The sequence below is a fragment of the Rhinoraja longicauda genome, chromosome 8, assembly GCF_053455715.1.
Source record: "Rhinoraja longicauda isolate Sanriku21f chromosome 8, sRhiLon1.1, whole genome shotgun sequence".
In the NCBI taxonomy this organism is placed as follows: domain Eukaryota; kingdom Metazoa; phylum Chordata; class Chondrichthyes; order Rajiformes; family Arhynchobatidae; genus Rhinoraja; species Rhinoraja longicauda.
The window spans coordinates 36,278,962-36,293,939 of record NC_135960.1 but is presented as its reverse complement, the minus strand read 5'-3'; the positions used below and the strand labels follow the sequence as shown (position 1 = coordinate 36,293,939).

At 44.7% G+C, this 14,978-nt stretch overlaps 1 protein-coding gene and 1 long non-coding RNA gene across 2 annotated transcripts in view; one reads left to right on the top strand and one right to left on the bottom strand.

Moving 5' to 3' along the window:
• Positions 1-14,978, bottom strand: part of LOC144595859 (uncharacterized) — a 43,665-nt gene that overhangs the window by 14,031 nt on the left and 14,656 nt on the right. The window contains exon 2 of the long non-coding RNA XR_013547544.1: positions 3,110-3,327. This is a non-coding gene — a long non-coding RNA (uncharacterized LOC144595859). The remainder of the gene's footprint in view (positions 1-3,109; positions 3,328-14,978) is intronic.
• The window catches only part of ccnyl1 (cyclin Y-like 1), a 66,261-nt gene that overhangs the window by 40,257 nt on the left and 11,026 nt on the right, over positions 1-14,978 (top strand). The window contains exon 8 of the mRNA XM_078403659.1: positions 1,938-2,104. Coding sequence (XP_078259785.1) covers positions 1,938-2,104 — 167 coding nt within the window. The remainder of the gene's footprint in view (positions 1-1,937; positions 2,105-14,978) is intronic.

Genomic DNA, 14,978 nt, shown 5'->3' with positions numbered 1-14,978 from the left:
GGAAAGGCTAATACAATACTGGATTTGCATTTAGAGGATTGGAGTGTTCTGAGGGGAGAGGTTATACTACAGCTATCTAGAGTATAGAAACTCTCTGGTTAGTCGACGCCTGGAGTACTGAGAGCTTTTTTCACATAGCACACGTAGGAGGCAGCAGAGCATAGGTTTATTAGACTAATAGCCATGTCATGAAATGATAAATTAGGAAAGGAGTTCAGAGAAACTAGTATTTTACTTTCTAAAATTTGGAAGGTTGGGGCATTCTTTGTCTAAAGATTTCAAGATACTAAGGGAAACTAAAGGAATAGATAATAAAACGTGTTTGCAAATTGGGAACAATCTTCTGTCAATGGCAGTCGATACTTGGTCCATGATAAGTTTAAATCAGATATTGATATCTCTCATAACCAAAAATATTACAAATATTGGGAAGCATTGGATCGCAGATTTGCCATGATCTGCTGCCGTTTGTGTGCTTTATGCCTTTATTGGAAGTGGGGTTTTTTTTAATCGCACAATATGAATTTGTACCAAGAGGCCCAACCAGCAAATGGTTTGCCATTCTTAGTTTAGTTTAGAGGTACAGCCGGAAACAGGCCCTTCGGCCCACCGAGTCCGCATCAACCACCGATCTCTGCACACTTACACTATCCTGGACACAGTAGGGACAATTTACAATTATACCAAGCCCGTTAGCCTACAAACCTGTACGTCTTTGGAGTGTGGGAGGATACCGTGGATCCCGGAGAAAACCCACGCAGGTCACGAGGCGAACGTACAAACTCTGTGCAGACGTATCCGTAGTCAGGATCGAACCAGCGACTCTCATGCTATAAGGCAGCAATTCTAACACTGCGCCACTGTGTCGCTCTTGTTAAGAATTGAGAATATAGGGAAGCATTGGATCACAGATTGGCCATGGACTTTATTGGGGAACAGGGTGCAGGAGCTGAATGATCTGCTGCTGTTTGTATGTTCCTGTTCTGTCATTTTTGAATCTCCTGTGAGCACATAAGTGCAACTCATTTTCTCCTTCCCTATTCCCTCCTTGGGTGGTATAAGTAAAAGGAAGTTGCTTTCTTGTATATACCAGATTACAATCAGTGTTACGGTATGTTTAGTTTATTATTGTCACGTGTACTGAGGCAGCTCCAGAGTGATGTGACATTGTATTTTTATTCTTTTTGATTTTTATTCCCTTTTAGGTCATCGTGCACCACTAACCAACCAAACAGACCGACCACTCCTTGGCCACTGATTTCCTTGTTCATTGAGATCTCTGCCAAGAAACCTGCAAAACCAGACTAGATTGTCTTGGCCTCCGTTTTTTCTTCACCATTTCTTACCATCCTTGGGCTGCGCAGTGGGAACTGAGAAATATTGCATATGAGTCACAACCCTGAAACCTTCTGCATTAGTTTTGGTTTATTATCGTCTCGTGTACCACGATACAGTGAAAAAACTGTTTTGTGTGCTACCCAGTCAAATTGTACCATGACTGACTACACTGAAACCATATTAAAGTATAACAGCACAAAGAGAAAAATAATTGGACACAAAATATAGTGTTACAGCGACAGAGAAAGTGCAGATAGAAATGTCCATGGACTGCAACTGGATTGGTTGAGAGTTTGGGACTACATCCTTACCTTATGAGAGCTTTGAGGTTTGTCAAAACAGTGAGAATTTGTAGTAAAGATAACATGAAAGATGCTTAGCAAATATATTATTTGGTTCTACTCTCAACAGATTGGGGATTTGACTTCGTCCTTCTCCATTTTTTTCTGCGCAGCTGCATTTTTGATGGTTCTTTTGACAGTTCTGGTAATCCCCTATGTTTTCCAATCCCCATATCCTCGCATGAAAGTATTAAGAGCTCAAATCTATGTTTTGCTCATTTGTATCATTATAACTTGATTGAACATTCTTGTTTACAGGTATACCTGGAGAGGTTGCTAACGTATGCTGAGATAGATATATGCCCCAGTAACTGGAAACGGATCGTGTTGGGTGCAATACTGCTTGCTTCCAAGGTATGGGATGATCAGGCAGTCTGGAATGTGGACTACTGTCAGATCCTGAAAGACATGACTGTTGAGGATATGTAAGTGTTTGAGTTGATCTTTATCTAAATTTGTAAAAGTTGAACCACAAACTGGAAACAAGGAACTGCAGATGCAGGCTTACAAAAGAAGGAAGAGTGTTGGAATAGCTCAGTGAGTTAGGCAGCATCTCAGGAGAAAATGGATTGGTGACGTTTTGGGTCAAGACCCTTCTTTAGACTGATTGTGGGGATGAAGGGGGGAGCTGGAAGAGAGGAGGGAGTGGACAAAACCTGGCAAGTAATAGGCTGACACAGGTGAGGAGGGTTACTGAATAGGCAGATGGTTAAACAAAGGCGAGACATGAAAAGATATGGTTTGAAACAAAAAAGAATTGAAGAGTTGTGAATAGTGAAGCTAGAAGAATGATTGGAGATAGAGGGCATAAATAGGTGCGTCCAGATGGGGCACAGGGAAGAGGAGGGGGTAAGAAAAGAGGGGTCACATTGGGGAAGAAGGGATTGGGTAGGATTATGTAGTTTTGTACTGTCTCCGTTAAATCTGGATTGCATCCTACATCCATGCAGAGCTTGTTGATTTAATTAACTTTACCACTAACTTCCACGGTGTCTTCAAATTCACCTGAACCTTCTCTGAAACCTCTCTCCTTTTTTGATCTCTCTGTCTCCATTACAGGGACAGACTTTTGACTGGCATCTGCTACAAACCCACCACTCCCAGTTATCTGCACCACACTTCCTTCCACCCTGTCTCTTGCAAAGAATCTAATCCATTTCCCTCCACTCGCACTCTCCTCCACCTGGCAGAACTTGTCCTCACCCTCAACAGCTTCTCCTTTGACATCTCACTTTCTCCAACTTAAATGTGTAGGCATGTGTACTCATGTGGGCCCCAGCTATCCCTGCCTTTCTGTTGGTTACATTGAACAGTCCTTATTCCAAATGTACATTGGTAACATCCCCCTACTCTTTCTCCGGTACAGACAATTAATTGATGTCTGCGACAAACCTACACAGCCTCTTACAAAGACACTATCCCCTACTCACATTTTCTCTCTCCACTGCATCTGCTTCCAAGATGAGACATTCCATTCTCAGACATCTGAGATTTCCTTGTTCTTTAGTAAACATGGTTTTGCCGAACACATGCTCAGCCCGCCAAGGACTGCAGGATCTCCTGGTTGCTGTCCATTTTAACTCCCATTCCCATGCTTGCCCTTTTTGGCCTGGTCCTCCTCCACGGCCAGAGTGAGACCACGCACAAGCTGAAGGAACAACACATATTCTGTTTTAGTCACTTACAACCCAACTGTATGAACATTCAATTCTCCAATTTTAAGTATTGCCTATCCATGTTCTCCTGGGTTGCTGCTTTACCCGCTGAGCTATTCTGTTACTCTGATTTCTTTGAGGAACTTAGCAGCATCTGTGGTGAGAGGATTTGTCAACATTTTGGGTTAAAACCATACATCAGTCCTGATACAAGATTTCAACCTGTAACATCAACAACTCTGTTCCTTCAGCAGACACTGCTTGACTCACTGAGTTCCTCCAACATACTTTGTTGCTCCAGATTCCAACATCTGCTGTGTTTTGTCTTGCAAAAGTTGTTAACACAATATTCAGACTTAATTAGCATGTTCAGGCTCACTGTATTTTACATTTGCAAAAAATACCTTTAATATAATGAAATTATCCCATGTGGTCCATCGGAAAGTTATCAAATAAAATAAGGAGACAATATGGCAGCCTTGTCAAGACGCTTGATGTCAGGAAGCACCCCAAGACCTACCTCCTTGCAAAGCTGTTTTGGGAAGAGAGTAGGCATTCTAGATAGCTCAGAGGTCCGGAAAAGATTTTAGAGGTAAAGAATTGAAACTATGGAGCATAACTGAAAGTCTTGAAAACAAGGTATAGCAAAACTAGAAGATAATGTAAGTCAGCATGCACAAATGTGCCAGATGAAGGAGATTTGATGGCATCTAACAAAGAGGAAAGCAGAAATGTTTGGGATAATCTTTAATTTAAATTGGGTAATGTATAACAAGTGTTGCAGGAGCTTGCAAAATAATTGAGTTTGGGGGAGTTGGAAATAACAAAGACAAGAGCCCAAATTTCATTATCTTAATAATTCTTTACAAGTTATAAAATAAGCAGTTGAAGTATTGATGCAGGCACATGCATAAATGTGTGAATTAGGTTAATTTTCAGTGTTTGAATATTAGGTGGATGAATAATCTCAGCTATTCTTGTTAAAATTTGCCATATGAATGTTACCAACACTGGGGGAAGCTTGCATCAAATTTTAGCAAGCTGCTACTGCTTTATTTACTTGTAACATATTTTGGGTGCTCTTTCCCAAGATTATTGCTATGAATGTGGGATTGAATGACAAATAAATTAAGAAATTTTGGGGCTGTTTATTTTCTTGTATTGTTGCCTTTGTTCGGCTTCATTAAAAATTGGAAGCAGACAGACGATGAGAGTAAGTGGATATTGAGGTTCATTTTAAGATAATTATTTAATAAAGCTCATAGAAAATTGCACAACATCCATGGTTGCAGATGTCAAAGGCAATGGAGTGTAACACTCCTGCTATATGCTACCTGTACAATTTAGTCTGTTGCATAACGAAGAGCAGCCTTCTGTTAAAAGCCTTTTCTGTAATGCGTCTCTACAGGTTCAAGAGCTCTCATCCTCTGACATGATAACAGCAGTATTCTGAGAGTCCATTTGTTGCCTTGGTGACTGGCTAAGGCCTTTGTGTGTTGTGCGTGTGTGTATGTGTCTGTGTGTGTATGTATGTGTTTTTAGCTCCCCAGTAAATCTGTATTATCATCCTTGTGAAAGTGGCTTTGATTCACTTGCTGATAATACACAATATATGAATGCTTTTCATTTGTTGTGTGGATACTATGTTTTTGAAAGATGTGAAACTGAATATCTTTATTTATTTTTTGTTATCAGTTTAAAGGACAGAACATTTTTATGTGATGAATGTGCAGTTATCGTCATCTCACTTTACCTATAGGGCCCTTGCACGGCAGGCGAGGTCACGACCCCGACCCGTAATGTTGCCATGCAATGCCTTCTGGAGGACAAGCGGTGTACTGGAGGCAAGCACTTACTATGGCTGCCAGTACAGCCGGACCGTCTTCGGTCCCAGAAGCTGTTGAATTGTCGCAGTTTTTGACAGAATTCTGCCAGAATTTTGCCAGAGACGCTGAAGCCAAAATCGCCACTAAACGCAACACCTCAGTCCAAACCAAAAATCTTTATGAATGGCACCACACAATAACAGTGCTTAATCACATCAGGCTGCTTAACTGTTGTTTTCCCTGCATGTCATAAATGTGCCTTGACGTGTCTGTGGCCGATACCAGTGCATGAAGTGAAGCCTCTTTGGGCACGGAAGGCAGATAGGTTCTCCTCTCATTACAATACAATGGTTGACATCGCAGTTTGGAAGCCGCTTCCCCTTGAGGTGATGCTATGGAGGACACGTTAGATACAAAATGCTGGAGTAACTCGGCAGGACAGGTGGCATCCCTGGAGAGAGGAAATGGGTGACGTTTCGGGTCCAGATCCTTCTCAACCCGAGGTGTCACCCATTCCTTCTCTCCAGAGATGCTGCCTGTCCTGCTGGGTTACTCCAGCATTTTGTGTATATCTTCGGTTTACATCAGCATCTGTAGTTCCTCCCTACACATTGTGGAAGACAACATGTTCTAAGCTTCCAATTCCCTGCAAATTCAAAGATGGCAAGACACGAGAGGGAAATGGTCAGACAGACTCTGGACCTGGCCATCTTGCTCCAAGACACGTCGTGTAATTATGGCATTGATGGGTTGTGGACATTAAGTGGGGCATCCATCCAGAGTCGTAGCATGTCTTGGCTGGGCTCCTTCTAGCGCCTCAACCCAGAGACGCTGTAGAGGGAGTGTAAACCCAAGGTATTTTGAACAGGAGCCAAAATGTTCCACGTCGTGTACTGCAGAGATAGTCATTTGTTTTTGCGCAGAAGTTAAGCTCTCTGCTCTCGCGCGTCTCCGTTTCCACTGGCGGTTTCCAATATGATGACCGCTGTGCCGATAAAGTACTAGATATATCATCGTGATGAGAAACGCAGTGTAAACCTGACACCTGGTGACGCACGGCACACTACAGAGCTGGGGGGGGGGGGAATGTAAGCGAGGAGGAGCTCTAATGAACTCTGAAAGTCGCTGTACAGTAAGTGTTCAGCGTTTCAGATGCCTGACCCGCTGTTACTCCAGCTTTTTGTGTCTCATCTTCGATTGAAGCCAGCGTCTGCCGTTCCTCCCTACACAAGCGTTCAGCGTTATCAGTGTGGCACCCCAGGACTGATACAAAGCCGGCTTGTAATGCGCAGTCATCTCATTCATCCTTCTCTGCAATCAATTCCAGGGCACAGCCTGTTGCTAAATCGGTGCTTTGTCCTCCTCTCTCGTCGGAGAGAGGAGGAGAACTTATTCAAAGTAGACATACTTTGAGATTTTGCAGTGGAATGGACAAAATGTGTAGGAGAGAAGTGCAGATGCTGGTTTAAATCGAAGTTAGACAAAATGCTGGAGTAACTCAGGAAGACGTACGTGTTGAGTGTGTGACGAGTGCATGCCAGATGCTTGCTTGGCCTCCAGAACGCTTAAGCGACTCCTTGCGTCACGCCCTTTGACCTTATGACCTACCATGCAAGGGCTCCATTGCGTAAACTCAAATTAAAATTGTAAACATATTCTACTTTATTTAAACTGGTAGCATTTCTAAATGCAAGGTGCATTTATAGTTTGTTTCTTTTTGTTGCATTGTCTTTACTGTCGTCCTGTGGCATAATTGTTGTGCTGTACAAGATATTCCGTGCATTGAACCTGACTCTATACTTTGGAAACCTAGAGTGTAAGCTCTAATTCTGCAGAATTCTGAGTTAAAAGTTTTATGGTTCACTGATCTAGTTCACATCCTGAGTCATAATCGTACAGAACAAAAACAGGCTCTTTGCCCCATCATGTTCCTTCCTGACCATCGTCACCATCTGTACTAATCCCATTTACCAGTAAGTGGTCTGCAGCATTCTTTGTCTTGCAATTCAAGTGCTCATCTAGATATTACTTAAATGTTATAGGAGTACCTGCCTCCACCACCTCCTCGGGCAGTATGTTCCAGATTCCAACCTCTAGGTGAAAAAAACCCTCTGTAGAACCCCTCTTAACCTCTTACCACTTACCTTTTTGCATTGTGCTTCCGCATCATGAATATTGTAAGTCTGAGTAGTGTTGCTGAGGAACCTTTGGTGAGTTGCTGTAGTGTATATTTTAGATTGCAACCACAATGTGTTTCTGGTGTGCCTTGTAGAGTTGGAAAGACTGGGGATTGGGAAGATGAGTCTCGCTCTTCAGTGTTCCCAATTTTTGACTTGGTTTTGTAACCTCAATGTTTGTATGATCAATACTGACCAAAAGATTAACATAGAAACATAGAAAATAGGTGCAGGAGTATGCCATTCGGCCCTTCGAGCCTGCACTGCCATTCAATATGATCATGGCTGATCATCTAGCTCAGTAACCTGTACCTGCCTTCTCTCCATATCCCCTGATCCCTTTAGCCACAAGGGCCACATCTAACTCCCTCTTAAATATAGCCAATGAACTGGCCTCAACTACCTTCTGTGGCAGAGAATTCCACAGACTCACCACTCTCTGTGTGAAGAAATGTTTTCTCATCTCAGTCCTAAAAGACTTCCCCCTTATCCTTAAGCTGTGACCCCTGGTTCTGGACTTCCCCAACATCGGGAACAATCTTCCCGCATCTAGCCTCTCCAACCCCTTAAGAATTTTATATGTTTCAATAAGATCCCCCCTCAGTCTTCTAAATTCCAGCGAGTATTCCATTTTGTAATTTAATCTGATAGTTTGTGTTTTCATGAGGAACAAGAATAGGCCATTCATCCCCTTAGTTTATCAGTAGAATCATACTGAACTATATCTTCACTCCAATTACCCATTGTTGTTTTATACAATATATCTTTATTGTCATTGTACAGGGGTACAACGAGATTGGGAATGCGCCTTCCATACGATGCAATAAATTAATTAGCTAATCAGTATAAATTTCGACAACCCAGTGAAACAAAATTAGAAACAGTTTTAAAACAGAATAAAGTTCAAGTAGGTCTGTGCCGGTTCACTGTGCGATGTGACCATCCGGCTCAGCAGGACCGGTTCATAGCAGTTGTAGCCCTGGGGATGAAGCTGTTCCTGAGTCTGGACGTGAGGGCGTAGAAGGCCTCGTAGTGTCTGCCCGATGGTAGAATTTCGAACAGACTATTGCAGGGGTGTGAGGAGTCTTTGTGAATACTGGTGGCTTTACTGAGGCATCGTGTGTTGTAGATGCCCTCCAAGGCTGGTAGCTGTGTTCCGATAGTCTTCTGAGCTCTATGGACTACCCGCTGAAGAGCTCTCCTCTCTGCCTCTGTGCAGCGGAAATACCACACAGGGATGCCATGCGTTAGGATGCTCTCTATGGTGCAGCGGTAGAATGTCGCCAGCAGCTGTTGGGGCAGACCAGACTTTTTCAGTGTTCTCAGGTAGAACAGTTGTTGCTGCGCCTTCTTGACCAGCGCAGCGGTGTTAGTGGACCATGTGAGATCCTCCAAAATATGAGTGCCCAGAAACTTGAAGCTGGACACTCTCTCTACATTGTCCCCATTGATAAAGATTGGAGCGTATTCCCCGTTGTGTGATCTACGGAAGTTGATGATCAGCTCCTTGGTCTTCGAGGTGTTTAGGGACAGGTTATTATCTGAGTACCAGTCCGCCAGGTTCTGCACCTCCGCTCTGTATTTTGTTTCATCACCATTGGTGATCAGCCCGATCACTGTTGTGTCGTCTGCAAACTTGACAATGGTGTTGGTGTCGAATGCAGGAACACAGTCGTGTGTGAATAGGGAGCAGAGCATGGGGCTCAAAACACAGCCCTGTGGTGTGCCGGTACTCAGGGTGGTCGTGGAGGAGAGGTTCGGGCCCATTCTCACTGCCTGCGGTCGCTCCATCAAGAAGTCCAGGATCCAGTCGCATAACGACGAGCTGAGGCCTAGCTGGTGGAGTTTGGTGATGAGCTTGGTGGGGATGACCGTGTTGAAGGCAGAGCTATAGTCAATGAATAGCATCCTCGCGTACGTGCCCTGTCTCTCCAGATGAGTCAGGACAGTGTGAAGAACCAGAGAGATGGCATCCTCTGTGGATTAGTTTGCACTGTATGCAAATTGATGTGGGTCCAGTGAGGCAGGGATGCTGGATTTGATGTGTGAGAGGACCTGCCTTTCATAGCACTTCATGATTATAGGAGTTAGGGCAACCGGACGGTAGTCGTTCAAGTTGGTGATTTTTGCTTTTTTCGGCGCCGACACTATGGTAGCCGACTTCAGGCACTTGGGGACCGTAATCAGAGATAACGACAGGTTAAAGATCCTGGTGAATACCTCAGCCAACTGTTCAGCACAGTCCCTAAGTACCCTTCCTTGAACTCCATCCAGGCCTGCAGCCTTGCGTGGGTTGACCCTTCGTAGAGCGTGTTGTACATCCTGTGTGCTCAATGTTAAGATCTGTCCCCCGCCTCGGCTGGGTTTTTCCCCTCATGGTGGTGTTGCCAGTTTCGAAGCGAGCAAAGAAGGTGTTAAGCTCGTTGGTTAGTGTAGCATCGCTGTGGGGGCAGGCAGGGCTGCTCTTGTAGTCAGTGATGTCCCTGACACCCTGCCACATGCTTCTGGTGTCCGTGGTATTGAAGTGGTCTTCCACCCGTTGCCTGTGGGTGTCTTTGGCCCTTTTTATACCTTTGTTCAGGTTTGACCTGGCAACACTGTATGCTGAAGTGTCACCAGATTTAAAGGCATTGTTGCGTGCCCTCAACAGATTCTGTACCTCCTTGTTCATCCATGGTTTCTGGTTTGGGTACATCTTTGTTTCCTTGTCCACTGTGACATTCTCCACACAGCAGTTGATGTAGGAGAGCACAGTGGATGTGTACTCCTCCAAGTCTACCTCTGAACCGCAGGTCGCCTGTTGTGCAAACAGGTCCCAGTCGGTGCGGTCAAAGCAGTCCTGGAGTTGTAGGGTGGCATCCTCGGGCCATATTTTGACTCTCTTAATTGTAGGTTTGGTCTTGCGGATGAGGGGGTTGTATGCGGGCAGTAGAAACAGTGAGAGGTGATCGGATTGTCCCAGAGGTGGGCAGGGGAGAGCTCTGTTGGCGTCCTTTATGTTGGTGTACACTTTATCCAGTGTGTTTGAGCCCCTGGTAGGGCACTGCACATGCTGGTGGAATTTGCGGAGCGCAGCTCGTAGGTCGACCTGATTAATATTCTTGCCTAAAACTAATCTATCATTTATTGAATCTATCAGTTTGATATTTTGAATTGACCGCAGCTTTAACATGATTTTGGGGAAAGTTCTTGATTTATATTATTCCCTCTGAATAATTAGCTCCTGACATCCCTCATGAATTCCATTCCAGTTTGGAATGGAATTTACCTTTGAGAACACTCTTTAAGAAAGCATTTATGTGACAACCACATTGCTTTTGGTCTTAAGTCATATATTGGCCAAATTAGGTAAATAATTATTCTCCCCTGCCGGATCTCAGTGAAACAAATAGTTTTTTGCAATGATAATTTTGTAATCATCACTAATAACCTTTGTTAATCAACCGTAATTTTTTGCTGGCATGTTGAGATCCGAAATTGTATTTTTAGATTGTTGACCAGATCTCCGAGTTACCCATACCTATCACCATCATCTGCAGTAATATAACACGGTTGAGGAAAGAAGATGTTGTTAGTTGAAATATTCATGGTTTGTAGAGATTGGTTTCTCTACTCTTCTCTTTCTAGCTGGCAACTGGAACTTAGGCTATAATACAATGCCAAACGCAGCAGCTATCTTTGAGTGCCACACCATGTGGCTCTTTTCGTCAGGGAGCTCTAAATTAAATGTTAGCAGCTATTTGTGGCTTGAATGCTTTGGACTGTGAAAATATACAACTACATTTGCCAGCTATATTGAGAGCTGTAAATTTAGATGGACTCTAAGTCAAGAGTGTTTTATTGAATAGAATAATAAAATTCTTACTTGCTGCAACACAACAGAATATGTAAACATAGTACACTAAACAATATGATAAACGAGAGAGAAAATGATGTTCAGTGTGTATATATACTCGCACACACACACACAGACACAGATACATAAATATATATATACACATATGGTGGTGCCGTGATGGCAGCGTCACCTACAGTCTGTCTTTTTTTGTCATTTTTGGTACGTTTTAAAAGTCTGTGTTAATGTTCTCTGGTTTGTTTTGTGGGGGAGGGGCTCAGGGGAAACTTTTCTTCAATCTCTTACTTTGCTGAAGATCCGATTGTTTTCTGGATCATATCTCCGGTCGCTCTGCGGCCTTACATCATGGAGCTGGAGGCCTTGACTGGGACTGAATTTGAGCCCCTGCGAGGTCGTGGACTTACCATCTGACCTGCGATTCCTTGCCTGGATTGATGCTCCAACTGCAGCCTGCGGACTTTAACATCAAGCAGCTCGCAGCCTTGGGTTGAGACCGAAGTCAGGAGCTCCAAGCCGCACAACGCTCGCCAAGCCCCGACCCGGCGTAGGTCGCCCGGCGTGGAGGAAGCTGAGATTCCCCCCCCCCAATGCATGAGCTTGATCACCCTGACGTGGAAGGCCTGCCGCCGGCTATGGGAGTCAAGATCATCCCGTCAACGGAAGGTTAGAGGCCCCCGACCGCTGGAGGACAAAGGGGGAGATTGAACTTTTTTTCGCCTTCCATCACAGTGAGGAATGTGGAGGAGTCACTGTGGTGGATGTTCATGTTAAAATGTATTTTGTGTGTCCTGTTGCTTTTTATTGTTATGACAGTATGGCAAATGAAATTCCTCATATGTTGCAAAACATACTTGGCTAATAAAGTATGATTGTGAATTGTGAATATACACACACACTCAGAAAACAAACAATAGTAGTGCAATAATAATAATAGTCTATTGAAGTTCTGAGCTTATTTGAGGTGGTAGTGTTTAATAGCCTGATGGCTGGAGGGAAGAAGCTATACCTGAACCTGGCCGTCACAATTTTCAGGCTCCCGTACCTTCTTCCCGATGGCAGGGGTGAAATGAGTGGGTGGCCAGGATGGCATGGGTCTCTGTTGATGCTGGCTGCCTTTTTGAGGCAGCGACTCTGATAAATCCCTTCGATGGTGGGGAGATCAGAGCCGATGATGGACTGGGCAGAGTTCACAACTTTTTGCAATCTATTCCGCTCCTGGGTGTTCAAGTTGCCGAACCAGGCCATGATGCAACCAGCCAATATGCTCTCTACTGTACACCTGTAAAAGTTCAAGAGAATCCTCTCTGACATACCAAATCTCCGTAATCTTCTCGGGAAGTAGAGGCGTTGATGTGCTTTATTTATAATTGTATCAGTGTGCTGGGTCCAGGAAAGATCTTCGGAAATATGCATGCCCAAGAATTTGAAGTTTTTGACTCTCTCCACCATAGATATAAACAGGATTGTGGGTCCTCATCTTTCCTCTTCCAAAGTCCATAATCAATTCATTGGTTTTACTGATATTGAGATCCAGGTTGTTGTGCTGGCGCCATTTGGTCAACCGGTCGATCTCACTTCTGTACTCTGACTCATCACCATCTGTAATTCATCCAACAACGGTGGTGTCGGTGAACTTGAAGGTGGAGTTCACACTGTCCAGCTACACAGTATGAGTATAGAGTGAGCAGAGCAGGGGGCTGAGCACGCAGCCTTGAGGTGCTCCCGTACTGATTGTTAAAGAGGAAGAAGTATTTCTGTCAATTCGAACAGATTGGTCTATGGTTGAGGAAGTCGAGGATCCAATTGCAGAGGGATGTGCAGAGACCCAGTTCCATGAGCTTGGTAACCAGCTTGGAGGGGATGATGGTATCTATAAACAACAGCTTGACGTAAGTGTTTTTATTGTCTAAGTGGTCCAGTGCAGAGTGGAGAGCCAGTGAGATCGCATCCTCCATTGACCTGTTGTGACGGTAGGCGAACTGAAGTGGGTCGAGGTTCTTGTTGAGGTAGGAGTTGATACGCACCATAACCAACCTCTCAAAGCACTTCATCACCACAGACATTAGTGCCACTGGTCGATAGTCGTTGAAGCACGTCACCTTACTCTTCTTGGACATTATTGGTGCCCTCTTAAAGTAGGTGGGACCCTCAGACCTCAATAATGAGAGGTTGAAAATGTCCGCAAAAACTCCAGCCAGTTGGTCTGCACAGGTTTTAAGAACTCGACTTAGTATGCCATCAGGTCCAGGCGCTTTCTGAGGGTTCACCCCCCTGAAGGATCTTCTGACGTCAGTCTCTGTGACTGTAATACCATCAGGGCGTATGGGGGCTTGGGAAGGCACCTCAGTGTTCCCCCTATCAAAGCATGCATAGAAGGCATTGAACTCGTCAGGAAGTGATGCTTCGCTGTCGCTTGAGCTGCCTCCTGGTTTTGCCTTGTAGGAGGTGATGGCATTCAAACCCTGCCACAGTTGCCGAACATCCGCCCCATCCTCCAGCTTTGAGCAGAAGTCCCTTTGGGCCTTTTTGATGGCCTTGTCAAGGTTGTATCTGGACTTCTTGTAGACCTCTGCGTCACCAGACCTGAATGCCCGGGATCTGGTCTTCAGAAGAATGCGGATCTCCTGGTTCATTCAAGGCTTCTGGTTAGGAAACACTTGGATGGTTTTTGTAGGAACACAGTCCTCCACACATTTCCTTATGAAGTCTGTAACGACTGTGGCAAATTCATTCAGGTCCGTTGCCGAGTCCTTGAACATTGCCCAGTCTACTGACTCCAAGCAGTCCCGTGGTTGTTCCTCGGCCTCCCCAGACCTATGTAGTCGTCACCTCTGGGAGTGCAACATGCAATGGTTTGATTTTTGGCCTTTTGCTAAATTTATCTGCACATTCTAGGACTAGATTGTTGAAGTTAATTAGGTTTTTGAGAGTCTTTTATTAAGTATGGATGTTTAATAATAATATATTCCTTTATTCGTCCCACACTGGGGAAATTTACAGTGTTACAGCAGCAAAGTGGATGGTAAGAGAGCAAGAGATCATTCATCATAAATAAAAGATACATAAATTGTCATCAGTTTCCATGTGTTCTTAGCTGTTATTGTTGACTCGTCTGATGGGAGCAGTGCTGGTTGTGCAGTCACAGCAGCGGGAAAGAAGGACCTATATCTCTCCTTCACGCACTTGGGGTGAAGGAGTCTGTCACTGAAGGAGCTACTCAGTGCAGTGACAGTGTCCTGCATGGGGTGGGAGTCGTTGTCCAGCAGCAATGTTAACTTTGCCATCCTCCTCCTCTCTTCCACCACCTGCACTGAGTCGAGGGGGCAACCCAGGACAGAGCTGGCCTTCCTGACCAGCTTGTCGAGTCTCTTCCCTTCCGCTGCTGAGATGCTGCTGCTCCAGCAGACCACTCCATAGAAAATGGCTAATGCAACCACCGTGTTGTAGAAGATCCTTAGGAGTGCCCCCTGCACTCCAAAGGACCTGTCTCCTTAGCAGATAGAGTCTGCTCTGGCCCTTTCTGTATAGCGCATCGGTGTTTTCGGTCCAGTCCAATTTATTATTGAGGTAAACACCCAGGTACATAAGAATCCACCCTCTCGATGTCCATTCCCTGGATGTTCACAGGTGTCGGGGGGACTTGGCTGCGCCTGCGGAAATCTACCACCATCTCCCTGGTTTTCCCCTCGTTGATCCGGAGGCGGTTCCGCTAGCACCAGTCCACAAACTTCTTGATCGGTTCTCTGTACGCCCTGTCATCGTCGCCTGTGATGAGGCTGACAATG